The sequence below is a fragment of the Diospyros lotus genome, chromosome 9 (genome assembly GCF_014633365.1).
Source record: "Diospyros lotus cultivar Yz01 chromosome 9, ASM1463336v1, whole genome shotgun sequence".
Taxonomy (NCBI): Eukaryota; Viridiplantae; Streptophyta; class Magnoliopsida; order Ericales; family Ebenaceae; genus Diospyros; species Diospyros lotus.
Window position 1 is genome coordinate 20,253,851 of NC_068346.1, and position 23,879 is coordinate 20,277,729.

The 23,879-nt window shown below is 39.1% G+C and overlaps 1 protein-coding gene and 1 non-coding gene across 5 annotated transcripts in view; one reads left to right on the forward strand and one right to left on the reverse strand.

The window, feature by feature from the left end:
* The window catches only part of LOC127809555 (E3 ubiquitin-protein ligase UPL6), a 117,718-nt gene extending 96,500 nt beyond the window's left edge, over window positions 1–21,218 (forward strand). For all 4 annotated transcript variants that reach the window (XM_052348426.1, XM_052348424.1, XM_052348425.1 and 1 more), the window contains 4 exons: window positions 6,428–6,501; window positions 12,409–12,480; window positions 12,579–12,668; window positions 20,658–21,218. In XM_052348426.1, coding sequence (XP_052204386.1) covers window positions 6,428–6,501; window positions 12,409–12,480; window positions 12,579–12,668; window positions 20,658–20,724 — 303 coding nt within the window. In that variant the 3' untranslated portion in view covers window positions 20,725–21,218. The remainder of the gene's footprint in view (window positions 1–6,427; window positions 6,502–12,408; window positions 12,481–12,578; window positions 12,669–20,657) is intronic.
* Window positions 21,219–23,472: 2,254 nt separating this feature from the next.
* On the reverse strand, window positions 23,473–23,579 carry LOC127810731 (small nucleolar RNA R71). Its single transcript, XR_008025542.1, has one exon. It is a non-coding gene; the product is annotated as a small nucleolar RNA R71 (small nucleolar RNA).
* Between the last annotated feature and the right edge of the window lie 300 nt (window positions 23,580–23,879).

A 23,879-nucleotide genomic window follows, 5' to 3' on the forward strand; every position in this document is an offset into this window, starting at 1 on the left:
TGACTCACAATTAAAAGTGGATAATGACGACAGACTAGGAACTAACTTCTTTAGTTTGGAGATGCTAGGATGATTGAGACGAGAGTGAAGGAGATCTAGGGAAGTCGTGCAGGCTACTAGTGAACTAAGCACAACAAGATGATAGTGATTCCGTGACTCACGTCCGATGCCAATCGTATGCCCCGTACCCCAATCCTGCACACAAACAGAAGTAGTGGTATATGTCACTGAACATTCTAGTTCTCTAGTAAGTTGACTAACAAAAAGCAAATTAAAAGGACTACATGGGACATAAAGGACATAATTTAAAGGGAAAGAGGAGGTAAGAGAGGTTTTCCCTATCCCTTTAACGAGCATTTTGTTGCCATCTGCAAGAGTGATGGTTGGTAAATGTTCAGAAAGTGTAAGGGTAGAGAAAATATCATTATTGCCACACATGTGATCGGTAGCACTAGAATCCAAAATCCAAGGGCTAATAGAAGGGGTTTCAGTAACACAAGCCATGGGATGATCAGTAGATGGCTAAAATCCTGGGAACTTCAAGAAAGCCTCATAGTCAGTAGCTGGTAGGGTTACCATCTGAGTGTCCGAAGAACTGTCAGCCATATTGTATCTTTTGTATGTATCTTTCATAGTGGGGCTAGTGAACTTAGTTAAGATCTGATGGCAGACAAGCTTGAACTCAAGCTTGAGACCAGACAACGTAAGGACCATGAACAATTTTTCCTGCTGAGAATCATGAGCGGATTTGGAATCAGAGTATGGAAGAAGAGCTTTAAACTCCTGCATGAGAGAACGCATTTGGCCCAGATAGGATTCCATAGAGTGACCCTGCTAGATGTTCTTGATAGTGTGGACAACTGTGTATAGACGTTGAATGTCATTGGTATAACATTCAACGGCTTCCATCCAAACCTCATAATAGGTTTTAAATGGCCGAAAAAGCTACAAAACAGAGCGATCAATGAAATTCCATAAAATATTACACAACTGAGCATCAAGTTGTTCCCATCTGGCTTTGTTGACTGGATCGGCATTCTTTGCCTTCGTGGTGAGATGGTTTGCTTGTCCCTGCCCCTTGAACCACAACTTGACAGAGGTTGCCCATGATAGATAGTTAGCGGAGCCTATCAACTTGTCAGAGGTGATAACAATGTTGGAAAGGGCAAAGGGTTGAGAGGTAGCAGATGTTGAAATGGACTCACCATGTGTAGGAGGGATTTGACTGAGGTCAGACATGTCAAGGACTGCAAATTAGATCTGAAACGAGATGAAAGGAGTAGCGATAGAGGCATGCAGTGGGTGACGGCCAGTGACGGTGGTTGGTGGCCGGCGGTGACGAAACCACCTGGATCTGGATGGACTTAGGGAGATGAGTCCAATGGTGGTGACAGCGTCGCGATCGGAGCACCGAAGAGAGAGATCGGGGCAAAAACGTCCCAACTAGCAGATCTATCTGGCGGCAAGGCTTCGGGGCTAGGCCGTTGTAAGGCCGACGATCCAACAACAATGGGGAAAAGTGGGTGCGACAACTAGAAAGTGCATTCACATGCCGACAGTTCAGATTATCTAATTAACTAACTTTTAATTTTGCTGAAGTAGTTATTGTTTTTATTATCTAATTATTCTTAATTATGGAGTAGTGGGGAGATAATGGAATTAATGAGTAGTTATTAGTAATGGAGGAGTGGTAACTGCTCTATAGAATTGTGGGTTGTTTATATATACAGTCATAACCCTCATGGTCGGGATATCAATGTATGAATTATCAAGTTTATTGAATTCTCTTTGTTCTCCCTCAAGTTCTGTCTATTTTTCTTCCCCCATTCTCTTGGATTCTCCCCTCATTTCTGTTAGTTCTCCTTAATTTCAGTACGTTCCCCCCTTCAATTCTTGCTATTTCTCCCTCAATTTTCAATTCTATCTTCTAAGGGAACATCACTTAAGACTAGGGTCCAAATGTCTTGACATTTGGTATCAAAGCAGTCCAGTTCTTGACTGGATCTAGATGTTTTCGATCAAGACTTTGAAGGCCAGCAGAACAAGGCAGTTTCTGAAAACAGTTTCAAAGGCAGTTACCAATTATTGGAAGCAGTTATAGTTGTTGTTTAGAGTGAAGTTAAGAGAATTTGACTAATGAAATGGAAGAAGAGACTCACACAAAGCACATGGAGGTGAGGTTGGATGCCATGGAGTTGGGTTTGCGGCAAATTCAAGTGGAAATGGGTCGTTGCCGAGAAGAGAATATGGCCACCAGAGATGCTGTGCAATCATTGGAGAAAACATTCGAGAAAGGTTTTGCTAACATCAACCAAAAGCTGGATGACTTACTAGATTTGATTTCAATTAAGTTTCAAATCAGTATACCAGCAGATCTTTATTCAAGATCTACTATAGAACCAATTCCAACAGAAGTTGGAATCCTACCTAAGACTTTCGATTTGCAAGAAGTGGATGAATTACTAACAATAGATCAGGCAATTCAAGATGCCAAGAAAGGAATAGTGGTTTCCGAACAAGTTAATGGTACATCATTGGAGGAGAAATCTGTGGAAGATGAACCTTGGGTGTACGCTAGCAAATAGGAAGCAAAAGATGCTTTTAAGGCACGGTCGGAGTCAATAAATGTTGAATCCAACTGGAGTTGGAAGCCATGGAGGATGCAGAAGGAACAATTGAAGCGGTCTGAACGGGAGAACCTTGATGTGTTTTAGAAGACGATGGAAGATCGTGAGGCTGTTGGAATACATACTGCTAAAACTAATTCGCATGATTACTAGAAGGTTAAGGATTCTGCACCCTACAATCTAGGAAGATTGAATCAGATAGTTAAATCAAGGATTTGATGAAGAAATGTTGGTCCAGTTACTGAGATTTCCTGGGGACAAGAAATCTTTCAAGGGAGAGGGTATGTCACGACCAACTTGTTATTTTTATTTCTATTTTTACTTATTTTGCTGAAGTAGTTAGTTATTGCTTTTGTTATTTGATTATTCTTAGTTATGGAGAAGTGGGGAGATAGTGGAGTAATTAAGGAGCAGTTACTGGCAGTGGAGGAGTGGTAATTGCTTTATTGAATTGTGGGTTGCTTATATACACAGCCATAACCCTCATGGTCGGGATAACAATGTATGAATTATCAAGTTTATTGAATTCTCTCTGTTCTCCCTCAAGTTCTGTCTATTTTTCTCCCCCCATTCTCTTGGATTATCCCTCATTTCTATTAGTTCTCCCTAATTTCAGTTTGTTCCCCCCTTCAATTCTTACTATTTCTCCCTCAATTTCCAATTCTATCTTCTAAGGGAACATCACTTAGGACTAGGGTCCTAACAACATCACCGTGAATAAGTGTATATAGGAGGCTACTTCTTTTATTAGAAAGGGAAAATTAGACTCTCTTGTGTTTTGCAAATTCACACACATCACAGTGGAATTTCGTAACATCTAGACCTTTGAATAAGAAAGGAAACAACAATTTAAGAACCATAAAAGAGGGATGACCAAGACGGAAGTGATGAAGCCACAACTTATCTTTATTAGACCAAGCAAGGAATGATATAGGGGAAACTCCTCTTATGAGCCTGCTCACTTAGTTCTTCAAGGTAGTAAAGTCCAGCCCTTTCCCTAGCATGCCCAATGATCTTCATCGTGTCCTGTTCCTGAAATTCACATAAAGTTCGATAGAAAATGACACGACACTTAGCATCTGAGGTGAGTTTTTGAATTGAGACAAGGTTTGTAAAGAGTTTAGGGACACGAAGAACATTCTTGAGGGTGAGATGTCTGTTTATAATGACATCCCCTTGGCTAGCCACAGTGCTTAATGATCCATCAGCTATAGTTATTTTTCTGGAACTAGTACATGGTGTATAAGAGATGAATCGATGTGAGGAACATGTCATATGGTTTGTGAGGGCTAGAGAGCAAGTACCTGTCTCAATTTTCTTTTCTAATGATCCTAACAAACTCCTCAGCTTTTCAATTTCTTCTCGATTGAGTTCCATTGAATCTATTCGATTTGGAACTTTCCTTTCAGTTGGTTGATGGCCACTAGCCACAAAGACTTGTCCCTAGCCCTTTGGTTGTCCTCCCTTGGGTGGCTTTCCATGAAGTTTCCAGCACTTCTCTGTAGTTTGTCAAGGCTTGTTGCAATAGGTGCACCACCGCGAGTCCTTGTTGGTCATCCTGTACGAGTCTAGCACCTTTTTTTTCCTCTCTAGGTCCCTTACCCTAATTAGAATCCTTTATGGTTATGAGGGCTGAGCTATCTATAGGAGAACCATCAAGCATTACTCATCTTCATCCTTCCTTTACATGCACAATGGAGATTGCCTCATTTAGAGATGGCAGATTCTCCTTATCAAAGATTTGTACTCTCACTGCATCAAACTCCTTGTTTAGGCTTGTAAGAAAGTTATAAGTTCTTTCTTTTTCAACAAATCTTTTGGCTTTTCTATAATCGCATCTTCACTACATTCCATCTAAATGCATTGGTATTGGGCTAACTCCTTCCATGGTATTTGCAATAGATTTGCATACTCAGTGATGGTCTAGAAGCCTTGCTTGGTGGGTACTACTTTGGTATTGATCTCATAGATCTAAGCCGTATCATGCACTTTGGAGTAAGTGAGCTTCACAGTGTCCCAAATCTCCTTGACAATCATTAGAACCATGATTGTGTCCAGTGTTCTAAAAATCGGCTTAGGCGGTCGCTGGCCGCCATGATTATGGCCTAATCAGCCCCCTTAGGTGCCGGCCCGGGTAATCAGTACCGGGTGGTGCCTAGTCAACCAAGGCGGTCGCCTTGGCCACATGAATCGCCTGGGCCCTTAATCCATTTTGTATAAATTGATAGTTAGGGTTTTTGTTTCCCCTTACCCTTAATCTCTCTTGTTGTTTTCCCCTTCTTTCTCTCGCACACCGCCACTAACCGTCTCTTGCTGAGTAGCCGTCGCTGCTTGCCCTTTCTGTCAGCCTCTCTCGTCACACCCCATCGTCGTCTCTTGCGGAGTCACTCCAGTAATTTCTCTTGGCCCCGATTTCCCTTGGCCACTTGGCCACCGCTGCTGCCGCCAATCATCTCTCACCCTATTCTTCCTCCACCCTTGCCTGATACAGTGATACCCCAGTTTATATATATATAAATATATTTTTGATTAATATATATAAGTTTTTTTTTTTTTGTCTTTTTTTAACTTTGATTTATCTAAAAATAACATGAAATTACATTAAAAAAAAACAGTCCACCTAGGCGGCCTAGGCGCTAGGCCCCAATCTAGCGTCCAACTAACGCCTAACGCATTTGAGAACACTAATTATGTCACTAATCTCTGGCATCATGGAGTTCCATAGCCAAGACATGACTAAAGAGTCATCTTCATCCCAGGCTGCATACATAGGATCACTTTCCTTTGGCTAAATAAGTGACTTAGCTTCCCTTTATCCCTCAAAAATGTCCGGATCAACTGAGACCACTTCAAGTAATTCTTTCCATTCAACCTGTGGGTCGCTTGGATGTTTTGTAGCTCTCCTCCTAAGATTACACCATTACTTCCTGCAAAAGGGACCTTTGTTGTGCCACTGGAATCAGCTGAATCCGTCATGATGTTGTGGGATTTTGGTAACTATGTAAGAAGATTGGATATCGATGAAGGCCATGGTAGTCAGGAATCACAAAGACCGGTAATCGACTTCCTATGGCTTTGATACCATGTCAAAAAGTGGCAAGAAAAGATATTCAATCTTATTCCCCTTGAAGGGTTCGAATGAATATATATACAAGATGTTCGACCACAATAGGCAGCTTCCAAATCTAGATTAGGCAGTTCCCTAATCTAGATTTGGAAATATATACGATTTAGGATACAACCGAAACATATAATCAAGACATAATCTTCTAGACAATGTAGCACATAAATATAGAAAGCAAGATCAAGTATATCAAGTCCAAAAATATGGACAAGGTATCTTGGGTAGTTTCTAACAGGTGCCAAAATATGTATTACAATCACAATTAGAACATTTAGTTTCATTTCACACTTCACAGTATGGACCTTGAGGTTTTATATGTGCTTACAGTTTTACATTGTACCATAGAAGGGAACAGCTCAATTGATCAAAGCTCAGCACCTATGTGATAAGAAAATAAATTCTTGTGAGTAGCGCAAGAGTTAGCCCATCCACAAATGAGCAGCCAAGCTGAGAATATAAAATGAAGAATTAATTAGCACTTCTCGTTGATGTTCCAAAATTTTAGATGAGTCAGTGATTAACAGTTCAACATAATTATTATTATTTTTTTTTAGCAATCAAGCTTTTAGTATCAGTTGCTTTTTGAGAGAAGAAAAGGGGTGAGGGAGCCTTAAATGTCATTCGTTTTAGCTTTTGAATCTTGTAATGACACTTTTATATAATTTGTTTTCTACAGGAGCACTATGTTATTGACATGTTCTGGGAAGTTCTCAGGAACTTTTCTAGGGAAAATCAGATGAAACTTTTGAAGTGAGTTTTATCATCTGTACTTTATTTCCTCTATTTTCTGATGCATTTATATATATATATATATGTATGCACTGATATATAATTTATTTCCAGTATGTATGGCAGTCACAATATTGATGTTGTTAGGATAGTCCTCGGAATCAATCCACTGTGTTCCTCCATAGTACTATTTCTTTCTAGGCTAATTTACCTTTTTCTTTTTTGGTTGCAGTTGAGAGTATATGTTTCTGTGCTACTCATATGGCAGTCAATATATGAAGAGTAACCAAAAGAAACATAATAGTGCAATAAAATCTTCTTTTATCCAGAAGATAAAGAGCCCTAAGTGACTCATAAAATCTTCTTTCATTCTTGCTAGAACTAGGAGTAAGAATGAAAAAGAATAAAAAGATCCTGTCATATGGTTGTTAGCTGTAAAGTCAAATATCCAAGGAGACAAGGAAGAGAGTGACTCAACCAGCAGTGTATCTTTGTGAGGAAAATTGGAATTAGAAGGCAGTGTATAAGGAAGAAGCTGTGGTAGATTAGGAAATCAAGTCTAGCCATCAAATCCTTAAGAGCTTTTATCTCATCTTAGAATGGGCTCAAGTGGGAATCTTCATAATGCAAGTAGGCCTGTCAATGGACCGGAACTGGACCAGTCCAGTCTAGATCCATTAGATCCAAATCCAATAACTACTGATCCGGACCAGATTTGTAATTGGACTGCATCTCATGGATCTGGATCTCAATGGACTGGAGCAGGTGCATTTTTAAACTTTCCTTTGTATTTTTATGCATAAGCATGTAATGAAACTTGGATACAAAAAGAAATAAAGTGCGAGAGAGAGAAATGAAATGCAAGAGAGAAACTTTCAATTGTTGAAAAATCAATCAAAACGTACAAATGACAGCATTGCTTGAGTTTATATAGCAAGCTGAAATATAAATGAACAGCACAGAAAACATAAAAATATAATAGCCTATACAAATATAACTCATCAACAATTAAAGGAAATCAGCCACTTATTCGGTATATGCTTCAACATTCCCCCTCAAATCAAACTCCTTGGAGTGAGCTATTTCTGAAATGTTGACAATAGACTTAGGAATATATTGTGTAAGAGATAAAACCAAACCAAGCTTCTTACAAAGGAATAGAAACCGATCTCTTGACAGTCCCTTAGTGAGAATATCAACAACTTGATGAGATACTAGCTCAGCTAGGCCTTAGCTCCCAAACATGTGGGGTTAAGCATGTATGGCAGAGCTCATAGCAGTCCTCATGGCGATGGATAAATGGAGATACTATTTGGAAGGGAATTCGTTTGTAATTAGAATAGATCATGAGAGTTTGAAATTCCTAGGGGAACAAAGGCTGCACACGCAGCTTCAAAGGAAAAGGGTGACCAAATTGCTTGGGTTGGACTATACCATTCAATACAAAAAGGGAAAAGAGAATACAGTGGCTGATGCGCTGTCTAGAAGGGAGGAAAAAGGAGAATGCCAAGTCATATCAGTGGTAGTCCCTAATTGGATAAAGAAGGTATCCGGGAGTTATGAGCCAGTCAACCTGGGCTAAGGACCTCATTACACAGTTGACAGCCAGGCTAACAGAACAAAAGGGATATACCTTAAAGGCAGGCCTACTGAGATACAAAGGGAGGCTGGTGGTTGGGGAAGACCCCCAATCTAGGGAAAGAATTTTGCAAGCCTTGCATGCATCGCCTGTTGGAGGGCACTCAAGCTTGAACGTCACCTACAACAAGGTAAGTTAGTTATTCTTTTGGCCTAGGATGAACAAGTAGGTTATTGCCTTTGTGCTGGGGTGTCCTTGCATCAATTTCCTGCCACCAATTTCCACCATGACTTCCAATTTGTCGAAGTCAAAAGCCAGAGGACTAACTGTCCTCATCCAATCTACCCCTAACACAATATCACATCCTCCCAGTTCCAAAATCCTTAAATCTGTTGTAAACTCTTGTCTCTGCATCAACCATTTGAAATTAACACACTCATAGTTGTTGTACGTTTTGTTCTGATTGGCTAGAGTCGTTGAGAGGGGTGTAGTGTTTGTTAGTCTGCACTTCAAGTCTTTGGCAATGGCTTCATTTAGGAAGCCATGGGTGTTGCCACTATCAATTAACACCATGAGCCTCCTTTTTCCCGTTGGGCCTCCCTTTAATGCATGAAAGGAGATTTCTCCACCTTCATCCCCTTGCATTTCTTCTTGAGCATTTTCAATCTCCTCTACAACCCCCTTTACTCCTTTTTCCTCATCTGACCCCACCATATTAAGCAATTGCCTCTTCCATTGATGGCCAGGGTTGTATCTATCTCCACATTTATAGCATAGTCCCAGCTGCCTCCTCTTCTCTATGGTAGGATTTTTTACTACACTAAGGTTAGTGTAAACCTTAGGGGTGCCTTGATTTGATCCTACTGCTATAGCCTGAGAGTTTCCTCTCAATAGTTGACTGGTGGAAGGACTTTCTTTCAGTAGGACTTTATGCTTCTTGAATATAGCCTCCAAGGCAAGTTCTTGTAATCTTGCCTTCTCAGCAGCTTGTGTCATTGTTGCAGGCTGCATCATTTTGTTGATGGGCCTCAGCTCAGCTGATCCTTGAGGCTGCTAATGAAGTTGGATACAAAATAATGCTCTGTTAGTGTTGGCTTTGAACTCCACATTAAGGACCTTAACTTCTCAAATCAAATTTGATATTCAATCTCTGATCCTTCCTGTCTCAACTTATTAAATTCTTCAATCACATCCATCATGGATCTCTCTCCAAAACGATCACACAGGTCTTCAGCAAAATCAGTCCAACTGACCTCAAATTTCCTCATCTTAACCCACCCCTAGTACCATGAATCAGCCATTTCATCCAGATAGGCTGCTGCCAAGTTGATTTTTGCCCTTCTGCCACATTATAAAATTGGGAAAACCTTTCACATCTATGAATCCATCATTGCGGTTTCGATCCTTCGAACACCGGTATCTCCAACTTGAGCATGGGGGTGTAATTAGAGGATTGAGAGGAAGATCCCCTTACCTGTATTGTTGGTTCTAGGGTTGGGAACTCTGCTTCCTGCACTCCTGAGTCTCTAGGAAGAATGCCATTGCTAGGCAGAATTGGATCTGAAATTGTTCTTGGGGGAAATTCTGGTGACAACTAGAATTGAGTCAGTGATGATAGCATATTGAACATGTTGTTTGTTCTCTGACCATATTGATCCATTGTCTCCTGTACTTCTCCAATTCTCTTTGCATACTCTCTCGAGTTGCAGCGAGATCCCGCTGCACACACTCCCGTATGGCCAAGCTTTCTTCCTTGTTGCAACTCACCACCTCCTCTGCGTCTACAACATCTCAAATTCCAACGCCTCTCTTGGCTTCTAGTTGCTTCATCCTAGTACCTTCGACCATCCCTCAACAGCCTGCCTTGAATTCTCCGTTAATATGCAGATACTTGCCGACCCTGTTCACTGCACTAATCGCCATTGATCGCGATCACCAATGGTATGCAGCGAATTGCCGACTCCAAGATCAACACATATCGCTAATGATCTTGATTCCCTTGGATCACCAATCACCCAGATTTGATTGGAATTGCTATGGATCAGCGATTGCTCAACCTCTGCTTCCAAATTGCGCCCACCTCAATTGCCTCAACTCAATTCAATAGTCGAGGACCACTGGCTCTGATACCAAAATGTCAAGTCCTGGGGTTGAGACTTGGACAATTTCTAGAATTATAGAAGAATCGAGAAAGAGAATAGAAAGGGAGGGAGAATTTGAAAGGAGGGGGGAGAATTCAGAGAGAAAAGAGAGGGAAAGAATTTTTATTAATTTCAACATAATTCCCATCCTCTAGGGTCGTGACAAAATCACTCCAAGAAAATTGGAAATTTTTGCAAGAACTCTACCATGAAGTTAACTATATTGGAGTGTTTGGTCTTTTGTTTCAATTTCTCTTTCTTTTCTTTTTTTTTTATCTTTATTTGGTTTTTTCCTTTTTCCTTTTCTTTAACATACATGGGATCAAGTTCGGGAAATACTTTAGCTTTGTACTACTGTAATAGTGTTATGGCCGCCTCTTTGACTGTGCTATGGCTTGACAGGAAAACGCTTTTGAGTGTATAGAAGTGTCATTCGACATTTCTTTTGTTGTTTGGCCAATAGCAAAAAGTGCTTTTATACAATAGCAGAAGTTATTTTTCTGCTATTAAAAAGTAAAAATTTAGAGTTTCTGTTATAGAGAAGTGCATAATGAAAGCAGAAAATTATTTTCAGATCAACGAAAATTATTCTCACAGAAACATTTTGTATAAAATCATTCTCACAACAGCAAAAATTTAGTGGAAGTACCAAATAGGTGTAACAGAACATAAAATGAAGATTGAGTGAAAGGAAAAACTCAAGAGAGAAAACTAGAATCTCGTCCAAACTACTTTGATTGAGAAAATCAGAATAAATCTCAATACAATTACAATAGAAAGGCTACCTTATATATAGCCTTGATTACCGCAACTGTAAACATATCAAGCTAGCAATCCACTACAACTGAAACTACATCCTAATAATACACTCAACCAACTACAAACACAACATATAAAGTGACAAACAATTCCAAGACAACTACAACAGATCAACTGCCTTAGTATCTTCAACAATAGGCACCTGGTTCCAAACTGTTCTAGCTTGACACTGTTGTAATAGTGTTGTGTCTGAAGCTCCAAAGCAACCTGGGTAGCAGATATCTTACTAGGAAAAGGAAAATATTGGAAACTATTTAAACATAGAGAGACCACCTCAAACTAACTCCAAGAAATTTCAAAATCTTTTGCAGGAACTCTACTGGAGGAGTCAACTATGGAGGACTTTTTTGTTTTTGTTTTATTGGTTTTCAAATTTTATGTATTTTTCCTTTTTCTTTTTTGTGCTCATTGAGCAACGACATAGATAGGATCAAGATCTGGAAGAACTCTAGCTTAACGCTGTTATGGTACTGTAATTTTCACTGTTATAGCCTCGTAGTATGTAGTTGTGTTATTTGGGCCCAAAGATTCAGTCGTCATATGGATTTATGCTCTAAATAACTTATTTGGAAAAAACATATACATATATTTGAAAGCTAGCAAAACATAGATAAGTCGCATCAAAACCAACTCCTGCAAGTTCAAAAAAAATTTCTGAACTGTACTGTTGTGCTTTGTTGCGTCTTTTGCCATTTTCTTTTCTACTTTTCATATTCCCTTTTTTCATGCTCGCTGAGCACAAACAAACATGGGATCAAGTAACAGGGAAAAATATATATCAAGGAAGAAACATAATGGAGGGAAGAAGAGAGAGAAGAGAGCAAAGAATATGGCTAATTTCATGGGTTATATCCCTTAAGGCAATCAATTTATATGAATATGTTATGTAATACAAAATTATCCTCATATTTACATAACGCCTAACTGTTTATTATGTTGTTTTTTATACATTAAAGGAAAAATAAATTGTTGCCAGAAATATGCTTTACTGCAGCCTTTTCCTTTGTCATGAAAAAGGCAATACACTAAAACTAATCTTAAGTGCCCACATCATCCTTCTGTCATGGAAAAGACATCGCATTAAAACTAATCTTAAGTGCTTCAAAAAACTTTCCTAACATGATATCAGTTCACATTTTCCTGTCATTATGTTATGCAAATTTTGAATGTTGGCCCATTTTTTTTTTTTTTTGGTGTTTTATGATATTGTTTTCTTAATTTGTATGTTAGTCACTTGAGGTTCATTAATGCATGATTTATTTAAAACAAATGTTGCTCTCTTTTTTCAGCTATTTATGGCCCATATGCAGTTTTGTAGTTATATAGCTAATTCCTACAACGTCTTTGAAATGAGGCTGATGAAAATGTTTGTCTTTCCTCTTCTGTCAGATTTGTAACTGGGTGCTCGCGAGGACCTTTGCTTGGATTTAAATGCCTGGAGCCTTTGTTTTGCATACAAAGGTATGTATCCCTCTGTTATGCTTCAAGAATTGTGGCACATATTTTTCCTAACCCCTCACTTATTAAGTTTGAGACTTTTTTTTTGAGTATTCTCTTAGGGCTGCTGGTAGTGCTTCTGAAGAGGCTCTTGACCGATTACCAACATCAGCCACTTGTATGAATCTTCTGAAGCTTCCCCCATATAGAAGGTTTCTCCCATTCTATTATCTTTTGCTTCTAAAGAACCATGTCTTGCCTTAATGGCTTTAATTTGTCCTTGTGTGATGAACTCCTGCAGCAATGAATTTTATATACTCGAGTTTAGCAAATAATCTAGTTATTTGCGTCATAATGATCAGCATTCTAAAATGCACTAGGTGCTAGTTGGGCGTCAGACTAGGGCCTAGCGCCTAGGCGGGGCCTAGGAAAATTGCTATTTTATTTTTTATTTTTTGCTGTAAGTTGGAAAGATAAGTGAGAAGAGCTGCAAAAATCAAAGGTTTTTTAGAAGGGCTACAAAAATGATGGAAGAAGCCAATAAGCTATCAGAATATGATAAAAAGACAAAATAGACATGTTATTTGAATAATACAAAAAAATGCATCAAATACTCATTTTTACTTTTATTTAATTATAAATTGTTGTTATATATATGTATATGTGTTAAAATTAATTAAAAAATATATTAATATAATATATATGTATATATATATATGTTAATATTGTTGTTATATATATATACACACACGCAGACACAGCGATAGAGGCGATGGGCAACGGCCGATGGGGGCAAGCGACGGACGGCGTCGAGAGCCGAGAACGTGGCTAAGAAGGACGATTGGCGACAACGGCGAGAGAAAGAAAGGGACGAGATGATTGGCGACAACAACGTTGACAAGAGAGAGAAATCGACGAAAGGATATAAAAGCAAAAGGGGAAATCCAAACGGGTGTTTGCCCTCGGCAGTTAGGCACCACCTAGGCTATCGAGGCGCCAATTGGGCCTAATTAATCGGGCCCGGCACTTGGGGGTGCCGATTTGCAAGAAATCGCAACAACCAGGGGCTGCCTAGGCCACGTTTTAGAACGTTGATAATGATTTATTTCTTAAATTATATTAATTTCCTTTAAGATTTAACCTCACTACAGAAAAACACCCCGCATGTGAGAAATTACAATGTCCTCCCTCATAGAAGTTTGTAGGAGTCAATTATTAGAGTTATATCTTCTAGGAATTCATTCTAGTTATTGTATGTGCACATACCTTCGGGATGTCCCAGGTGCATGATGCTCTTCTCCAAGCATGGTACAAGGCCATCCATGTGAGACTGGCAGGTCCATATGATTTGCCAGTGTCACAAGTCAGCCTTAATGGATTACTAGGAGAAAAAAATCGACTTTCCCTTTCTCAAGACTCTGCTTCAAAACTATTTTCTTGGCCAGGTTGAAAGTGTGTAGTGCCCCAACCTGAGCGCCAATCTAGCTTTTCAAGTCATGCAGTCTGACACACTGATTCAACAACTCAATAATTCACTACAATTTGGATCTCATTGCTACCTTATCGTTTTACCTCAAGGTTATACCACCTTAGCAGTTTGCCTTGCCAATGTACCCCAAATACCTAGATCTTTGTCAGGACCCTATGTGGAACCCGGGGTAAAATTGTATTTTGTTTCCTATGGTTGTAACAGTAGGCGGGTAAGTGTTGTATATTGTAACAATAGGCAGCTAAAGCAGTTAGTAGGCAGTTAGGAGGGTGTGGTAAGCTGTTAGCCTGTTAGAGGATGTAACCATCAGATTGTTAAGGTTTTGTAACCACCAAGGATTAGCGGTAAAGGGGCTATATAATAGCTCCCAATTCAATAAGAAGAAAAGGGAATTTCATTACCAAATTTGATATTCATTTCTCTTAAATTTCTCTCTTGCAACTCCATATTCATCTATCTCTTGTTCTTTCCCCCTTTTCCCTTCTTCCTAGCCCTAATTTCCCTCTCAAGAGGAGAAATTTCCTTGTCAGGATTAAGGCCCTGACAAATTGGTATCAGAGGGGTTAATTCGTGGCTATAATTCTGATCGATTCTAAGTTGTGAATTGTGGCAACTCTTATCCGAAATGTGAAGGCAAGGCAGTCCAAGAAAATTCCAACAATCAATTCCAGTGTTTAAAGAACTCTTAACAATTTCAATTGGTCTCGATACTGTTAGGTGAGCATGACCAGCGACTTTGATTTGATTTTGGAGTCAAACAAGCAAGACGAAGCCAATTTAGGAGGCGTTTCAGAGAAGTGATTTGGTAACCTTCAGCGCTTACTGTTCGATCTTTAGGAGAACTGACCAGAGCTCAAGCCTTGGCCTTATAGCAGCTTAATTCAAATAGAAAATGATGGCAGATGGAACGGGAATGAAGCAGATGGATGCGCAACTTCAACAAGTTAATGCACCAGTGTTAGACGTGCAAGGACGGATCGGAGTGTTGGTTCTGATCTGGACTCTCTTAGACACACACTCCTTTCTTATGATAAATATCAATTCTCAAGAACAAGAAAAACAGAACACTGTTAATCAAGAATTCTCTCTTTATTATTGAATAAAAAGCAAGACCCTTATATAGGGATATTACATGCAGATTACATGGGAAAATCATAACAAACTAGAACATTATTAACAAACTAAGTTGTGCCCATAAGAATAGGTCATCAATTAACCCACTGCCTACAAACAAGGACATTATTATTCCATCACTCCTGCTGACTCGGTCACATAGCAGACCTGATTTGCTAACTCCAACACTCCCCTTCAAACTAGGTCTGATTGTGTTCTCCTTCACACTTAACCTCCTTCATCCCAAGCAGGCCTCTAATATTTGAAAAACTCTTGAATGACAATGGCTTGGTGAAGATGTCAGCCACCTGCTCAAGTGTGTGGCAGTAAGCTAACTTCACAGTCTCTTGTTTAACATGATCTCTGGTAAAGTGGAACCTGGTATCAATATGCTTGCTTCGCCTGTGTTGCACTGGATTTTTGGCAAGTTTAATTGCTTATATATTATCTACATAAATCATGATTGAGTCTTCCTGTGGATACTTCAATGTCAGTAACAGATTCTTCAACCAAATTGCCTCACAAACAGTGGAGGCAGCTGCAACATACTCAGGTTCGCACGAGGATAAAGCCACAATGCTTTGCTTCTTTGATGACCAAGAAAAAGCAGTTGAAGTTCCAAAGAAAACATACCCCATGGTGCTCTTTCTCTCAATTGGATCTCTTCCCCAATCACTATCCGAGTATCCAATCAGCTCAAACTTCTGTCCATATGCATAATGTAAACCAAAATTCAAAGTCCCTTTAATGTATCTTAAAAGGCCCCCAAACATCACTATGTATCAAATAGAATGGTTTTGAAGGACAATAGGGTTTTTGAAGAAATTTAACACGATGATCTTTGGATAAATGACAACTCTCGCATTGAAACATAGAAGGATCCACTCCTTTAAACAACGTAGGAAATAAATATTTCAAGTAAGGAAAACTAGAATGGCCTAGCCTAAGATGCCATTGCATTATTTGATTGGAAACAGAAGTAGAACTAATACCACTCAACCCGTGAGATTTTTTATTACGCAAGACATCCCCATCCAAATAGTAGAGCCCGTTTATTTCTCTAGCACTGTCAATCGTCTCCCCCGAGTTCTGGGCCTAAAAAATGCAATAGGAATCAAAGAAGATAACACAACAGTTAGAGTCTTTGGAGAGTTTACTAACAGATAGAAGATTGCAGGCAAGTTTAGGAACATGGAGTACTGATTGAAGATCAATATTGTCAGAGAGTTTAATGAGACCTTTACCTGCAATAGGTGAAAGACTACCATCAGCTATTCTTATTTTTTCACTACCAGAACAAGGAATATACGAGTTGAATAGATGTGATAAACCAGTCATATGATCAGATGCTCCTAAATCAATGATCCATGGAACAGATTGAAAAGAGCTAGAGAGGGCAAAGGAATTTCTACCTGAATAGGCCAATGAACAATTGGATGTACCAGGAGATAGATTAGGCTTTAGTAGTCGCAGAAGATAATGAAGTTGATCTTTGGTGAATGGTCCTGCATCAGCTTCATGGGAGTTTCGGGGAACTCGAAACTGATCTTGAGAATGCTGGGATTGTTAGGTCGAAGTGACTGAAGATGCAGATTCAGTCATGGTGGCGGACAAAAAGTTCAGGGCAGCAGAAGCAAGGTGGAGTAGTAGCCGGATCTGGACCCGCTAACAGTGACCCATAGATCTGGGTGCCTAGATCTGGGTACCCAAGTGCCCAATCTCAGCAATAGAAACCAGATCGAACAACACAAACGAACAGCAACAGAGGGCCAGCACGAACAGCACAAACGAAGTAGCACAATCAGATCAAGGACGTCTGATTGTGCGAAGCAGTACGAACGAAGCAGCACGAAGGATAAGGGCGGCTCTAGTGTGCGATGCAACACCGACCTTCGCAACCAAGGACAGCGACAGGTGCGACCGATGGAAGCCGACCTTCACGAGAGGCTAGGAGGTCGCAACTGTTCCAGAGGTGGGAATCCACTGGAGGACAACGATGACTGTAGATGCGGCAGGGATCGGGATGGCCAGATCTCAAAGGCGGTGGCCGATGTAAGGGCGGCGACAGCAGCTAGGAGATGCAACAGTGACAAGCGACTGGTGAAGAACGGCGGCACTTCTTGGGTATAGCAGAGGAATAGAAAAAATTAGGGTTTCACAGTTGAATGGCTATGATTTAATCCTAATTCCTACTCTGATACCATCTAAACAAAGCTGAGAAATAATATATTTCTCTATTTCTCTACATTACACTCTAATTCCCCTTTTCTCTTTATAGAGAAAAAGAATAATACAAAAAGAAAATAACAAAAAAGGAAAGAAGAATATACACAGAATATACATAGCTCCTAACATGTATAAAGAATATTCTATATTCAAAAATACTTCTATTTCTACAAAGACCATACTTGAAATATTTTGCATCATCAAAACATACTTGAAATATTAATATCAAGAGTAAAATATCACATATAATACACTTTTTGACTTAAATCTCTCCCCCTGGCCCCTCCCCCCTTCTCTCTCTCTCTCTCTCTCTGCTACGTTGGTTCCTTTCTTCCATCTCTTAATAGAATCCATACACATTAGTGACTGTTATAATTTCCTGCATTCTTTTAACACTGCATCCTTGATGTAAGCAAAATTTTACCGTTTTCCCATATCCAAATCCACTGCAAAAGGACTATTTGCACTGCAATGGCCATGCCACAAAAAAATAAAAAGGCCAGTCGCTGAAATCCAAAAACAAGTCATTTATCCCAGAGTTTTCCAGCCAGAGGGTCATTGACTACCCTGCTGAAGATCAAGTTGAACAAGCGAAGCCATGGAGATTTTTTCATATCTTTGAGTTTTTACTTCCTGAAACAACAGATGGTGGAGGTAGCTATCTTGGCCTCCAACATGCAGACGTAGCATCTCTTTCAGCAGCTCAGTAATAAATTTCCCTCCTGGGGAAATTGACACTGGACCCTTTCCTCGGAATGATAACCAATCAAATCTTGACCTCTTGTCCAGGTTATAGCACACACATCCCATCAACTTGAAGCTTGTGTTCATTGTCCGTGAGGGATGCTTCAGCACATCCTCTTGTGCACAAGCTCCTATTGTTTCAAACAAATATCATCTAAAATCTTCTCCTTTCTTCTCCGGCTTAGAACCCTTGGGGACTCTTCTAAATGGAGACTAGGGTTAAGGGTTCCACCAAGCCATTAGTTCTTTCTTGTCTTTGTAATAAGATAGTCTGATGCCATAATAAGTCAATAAGAATGAGGCACTATAATAAACTATAGGCATTTTCTTAGAAGCAATTATGGCCATGCAAGTAGTAAGGCGTATGCCCATTTGTCTCATCTGAGGAGTTGAGGAAATGATGCCATTTCTCCTTGCCACTATGACTTGAGCCCTAGCACACTCGATAAATCCCCTCAAGCCTTAAAGAAGGGCCTTGTCCTCTTTGGATAAAGCATTCTGGTCCTGACATTATTTCTAAATGGTCTCAAGTACCAACCACTGGCAACTATATGTCTAGACTTTGATCAATATTATAGTTATCTCACCAACCCATCTCATCTTTTGAAGGCAAATAATATTATTTATTCTCCTAGTCCTCACTTTGTAAGCTTTTTTGTTTTCCAACGTTCCATAAAACAATCTTAAGTTTTCAATCCTAGACTAGCTTATTTACTTCCATATGTTCATAAAAATGAGAGAGACCCCTTGGGAATTTAACACTTCATCCAGGTGCTGATGCTGATGTAGTTGCCTTAGCTTATGTTCATTGACCCAGGTGATATAACACGTCATTAAGATGGTTACACCCCAATGGTTTTACTCTTTTTTCGCAGAACTCGTGATATAAGATCTAAAGATTTTTGCACTGGTTGTTGGATAGAGACTGCAACCTTTCTCTTTGGGGCTTGAGATTGGCTGTGAATGGTAGAAACACCTTCAACACATACTCCACCCAAAACCACTGGCATTTCAATCCTTCCACTCTCTGAGACCACAACCACCATGTATTCATCCACCCATCAAGTGACAACCGCTCAATTTTCTGTCAACAACTAAGAAACCCACTTTTACTTCTAACCTACCAAGTTTGATTGCAAGTAGTGAACTTGCTCAAACCTTCATCAAGATTGGATCATAAACAACCTACAACCAACCTCCAAAACTCTTTTAGCATTTGCCACCAACCACTTCTGCCGTGTGACCTATAAGACACTGTTGTTATGCTTGGGTAACAGTGGAGCATGGAAGAGAGGGTAATGGAGGCTAGGTGTTAGCATGGCTGCCTCTAGTTTTGGAGAAAAATGGATAGGGGCTTCTTGACAGGCCTGCACAATGTTTTGTTGCTTGAGCTTTATTTCTCAATGACAGAAATTATGAATGACTAGGTGATGATGGTCTGCAATGGGATGGAGTCTGAATGGTGTAGGGTGCAGCAAATATTGGTGTAGCGGGGCTTCAATGAGGTGGCTGTGGGGTAAGTATTGGTGGAGTGGAATGTGGTGTGGTGGTTCAGGTGATTGTTGTGATCTGTGTTTGTTGGTGGCACATGGGTTTACCACCAATAGTAGTGGATGGACTCTAAGAATGCAGTGGCAGTAGCTGATAATGAAAGCTGGCACTAACTGGTAGTTTGGTCTTGTGAGTTGTCTAGGGGAGAAGCGCTAACATTTCATCAAGCCTAGTTGGCGTCAGGGAGAAAAGTGTGACATTGCGTCAAGGTTCATCAATTTAATTTTCACATGTCACCACTGTCATGAATTCTTTATATTGGACAATATTTGTTCTTGTTTTGCATGTATAATATAGATTTTGCTGCTGCATTCTATTATTTCTCCAGTTTGAGTCCAGAAATGTAGTAATCCAGCCTCTGGGGTTGGTTTGTGTAGTTATTACCCTAATATGAAGTGCATTAATTCTTTTTGTTAAACATTATTCATTCATATTTTACCCAAAATAATAGGAATTTTTCTGCTGTACTCCTTTTTGCACATTTTGAGTGAAGAAATCCCTCAAAATCCCAGTAGTGCTTAAAACCAAGGAAGCATGCAACTTCTATCGACTACACAAGTAATTCATTTCTGGTCAAGCCAACACAACCTAGATTCACTACAATGATGGTGTCATAATCATTTATTGTTGTGTGCGTCAATACATACAGAAGCATATCCGACTTTTTTTTTTTTTCAGGTTGATTCCATCTCAAGCCTGTTCTGTTTCTAGATTTTATTTTAATAATAAAAGAGGGGTGTAATTTGATTAGAACTATGAATTTCAGTGTGCTATTTTTACTTTTATTCATTCCTGTTCTGATGCTGTAGTCAAAGTGATCATCCTTCAACACTGACAAAAGCAACCAAACCTATTTTGTGGGGCTGTGGCCCTTGTAAAACGTATGCTTATCCTAGTGGAATTGACTGGCCAAAAAATTTGCCTTGCCAAATGAAGAAAAAGAACAGCCTCTGCTTTCTTCTCATGTATTCATTCCTCCTGTTCTTTACCTTCACAGCTTATTCTTTAATTCTGTTTTGAATTAAGGTCCTAATCCTTTATGTGAACTGTTTTTTTTTCTAACTTGTCAACGATACAGCAAGGAACAACTGGAGCAGAAATTGTTATATGCTATACATGCTGATGCGGGTTTTGATTTGAGTTGATAGAGAGCTTGTCCTATGCTGCTATACATGTCAAGCACGAGTTTCATCAGATAGGGTGGGAAAAAATTCAGTGCCGGAACAGAGAAACTGCTGTGTCTGACAGTATGGGAATAGCAGTTGTGCATTGGGAAGTACTGTCCAGGACCATCCAAATTGAGGGCAACAGAAGAAGATTGTAGGCACAAAGGAACAGAAAAAGTGCACAGAAACATGTAGATAAGACGCGTAAGAAAGCTAGCCATTGCTGAACTGAACATGTACATAAATTGGTTCTATCTTCAATTTATATCATATTTCTGTACGTAGCTCCATGTACATAGACATGCAGGACCAACCTCTTCCGGATGAAGTATTGCATGCCTCGGATAATGTTATGGGTAAAGCTGCTTCGTCTTGTAGGGGATGCTTGGGCAGAGCTTTTAATTTATGTAAATGATCATAGCCATTTGCAGATTCTCTTTTACCAAATTAGGACCGGTCTGTCATCATATCTAGCTCTAATTGTCAGTGTTTGTAAATGTTCAATGGATGCATGCCTGTTTCTTATTATCATTTTTATATAAAGGAAAAATAAACCGTGAACCTTTTGAGGTTTGGTGTTGGTGAACGGGCAGTCCGGTAGCGGTGTTTCAGAGGGTATTGCCCACCATTACTGCTAGATAGACGTGAGATGTGGGATAGACTAAACAGATAAAGCTAACGTAAGCCCAATAACTGATGACCTCGCTAAAATGCCCGTAGTTTGGTTTAAGGATAATGTTATTTGTACATATAGGGTTTTACAGGTAACTTGAAAAGATTATTTTGCCCTTTTCTTCTGGCGTCTCCTCCCCCTCTAGCACTACCTCTCACAGCCTTCTTCTCGTCGTTGCCTCACCCTCGCCCTCGCCCTTGTCACTCGTTGCCCGTTGTATCCTCACATGCTTAATGGTCAATACCTTGCCTCTCGCTTGGCTGATCGTCGTCCCGAGAGGCGAGATGGCCAGGTGAGGATGCAGCAGGCGATGAGGGAGAAGTAGGCGGTCGATTAGGTAAGGATATAGGTGTAGGCGACGGGCGGTGGACGTCGAGCGACTAGTGCAAGGCAGCGGCAACAGTGGGTGGCGAGGACTAGGCAACAGGAAGGCGACGAGGTGAAGGCATTGACAACAGGAAGGCTGTGAGAGACAATGTTGAAGGGGAAAAGGAAGAGAGGTATGATTACTGGAGAGGAAAAGTGAGAAAGAGAGGAAAGAAGAGAATATTGTGAATTTATCGTGATAAATTCTTAATTTCTCGTAAGAACATCTATAAATTCCTCTGTAAAACTCTCCTTGTATAAATAGCATGACCATTTATTGTTTAAGATAGATGAACAACATAAGGGTCATTGTTTAAGATAGATGAACAACATAAGAGAAAGAATGGCGATGGTGGTCAAAATAGTAGAATTGATTATTTGATTTCTAATTTTGGCTTGTCTTTCATCATCATCCATTATTTTTCTCACCAGTTATGATAGGGTGCCAAATAATGATAGTAGTAACAAAGTTGACATGTGGGGAAGCCTGTAACAACCATGATAGTCAGAAATAGGTTTTTGGACCCTAGATGTGGCAAGAAGATAAGATTGAAAGACGAAGGAACGGGATATGATAGAAAAGAGGGAGAGAGAATAAATGCTTGAAAAGTAAGGGTAATTATTGTAATCTGTTAACGATAACGATAACTGAGTTGAGAAGGGTAATTTTTTAAAATACATGGGTGGTCAGTGCATTTTCGTCAAACCTCATGGATGAGGTGAAATTTATCTAAAAAAATTTGAAAACACAATTGATGTAGTTGGATAGAGTTGTAATCGAGTTGAGCTTTGCTCTACTCAACCAATTTAGAAATATACAATCTAATTAATATACACCCACTTTAGGTTAACCAATTTTGATAGTTTATATGCAATCTTTGTAGGAATGATATATGATTCTCTATTTTATTACTTGAGCAATTTTGTATACTCACGAATTTATTTATCAAGTTTTTGATATCGTTGCCGATGGTTGGCATTGTTAATATCAATACTAATTAACTCTATTGTCAATTTAAACTATTTTTTTTCAATTTTGTTTGCTATTCACCCACTTTAGTTTCTATTGTTTAAGTGTCATATTGCATCATATTAATGTATCATTTATTCACTTTTTATTTTGTCAAGTTGTTCCATGTCATTTTAATTGATCTTTTTTTTATCCTTTATTATTTTAAATCTGAGTAGTTTAGATTGTTAGTTTATGTATTCTTTTTGTTACAGTTACTATTTTCTTTAGGTTTTATAATTTTTTCTTAAAAAAAAAAAGAAAGGTTAAAAAGACAACATTAGTTAGCCACAAATGACGACATAGTAAGAGCTGAAAATACAAAACATTTGCATGGCTATGCCATTCCATAAATCAGTAGTGTGACTTCAAGCATTATGTAACAAGCAAATTATTTTGGGATCAAGTCAGCACTTATTCAAATGATTTAGACTTCAAGTCAGTTCAATGGATTGCCTAGTGATGACCCTAATATTCACATTGTAAATTTCTTAAAAATTTGTGACACTTACAAATATAATGGTGTTTCTGATAATGCCATAAGGTTAAGATTTTTTCCATTTTCACTTAGAGATAAAGCTAAAAGTTGGTTAAATTCCTTTCCTGCAAACACTTTCACTATTTGGATGATTTAGCTCAAAAATTTCTTGTTAAATTCTTTCCAGTAGCAAAAATAACAAAGATGAGGAATGATATTATAACTTTTATGCAAAATGAAATGGAAACTTTATATGAGGCATGGGAAAGGTTTAAGGATTTACTGAGAAAGTGTCCACATCATGGGTTACCTGAATGGTTGGTGGTCCAAGTTTTTTTATAATGGTTTGAATCCTTCTACTAAGCTTAACATTGATGTAGCAGCTTTGATGGGTAAATCCACATATGAAGCTTATGACTTGTTAGAAATGATGGCTGCAAATAATTATCAATGGTCTTTAAAAAGATCCATGCCAAGGAGACCAATTGGGGTGCATGAGATTGATGCCATTACCATTAAATGCAAAGGTCGATACAATTTTTAAGAAACTAGATAAGTTGAATACTAATATGGTTCAATCTTTTTGTGCAGGTTTTGTGAATTATGTG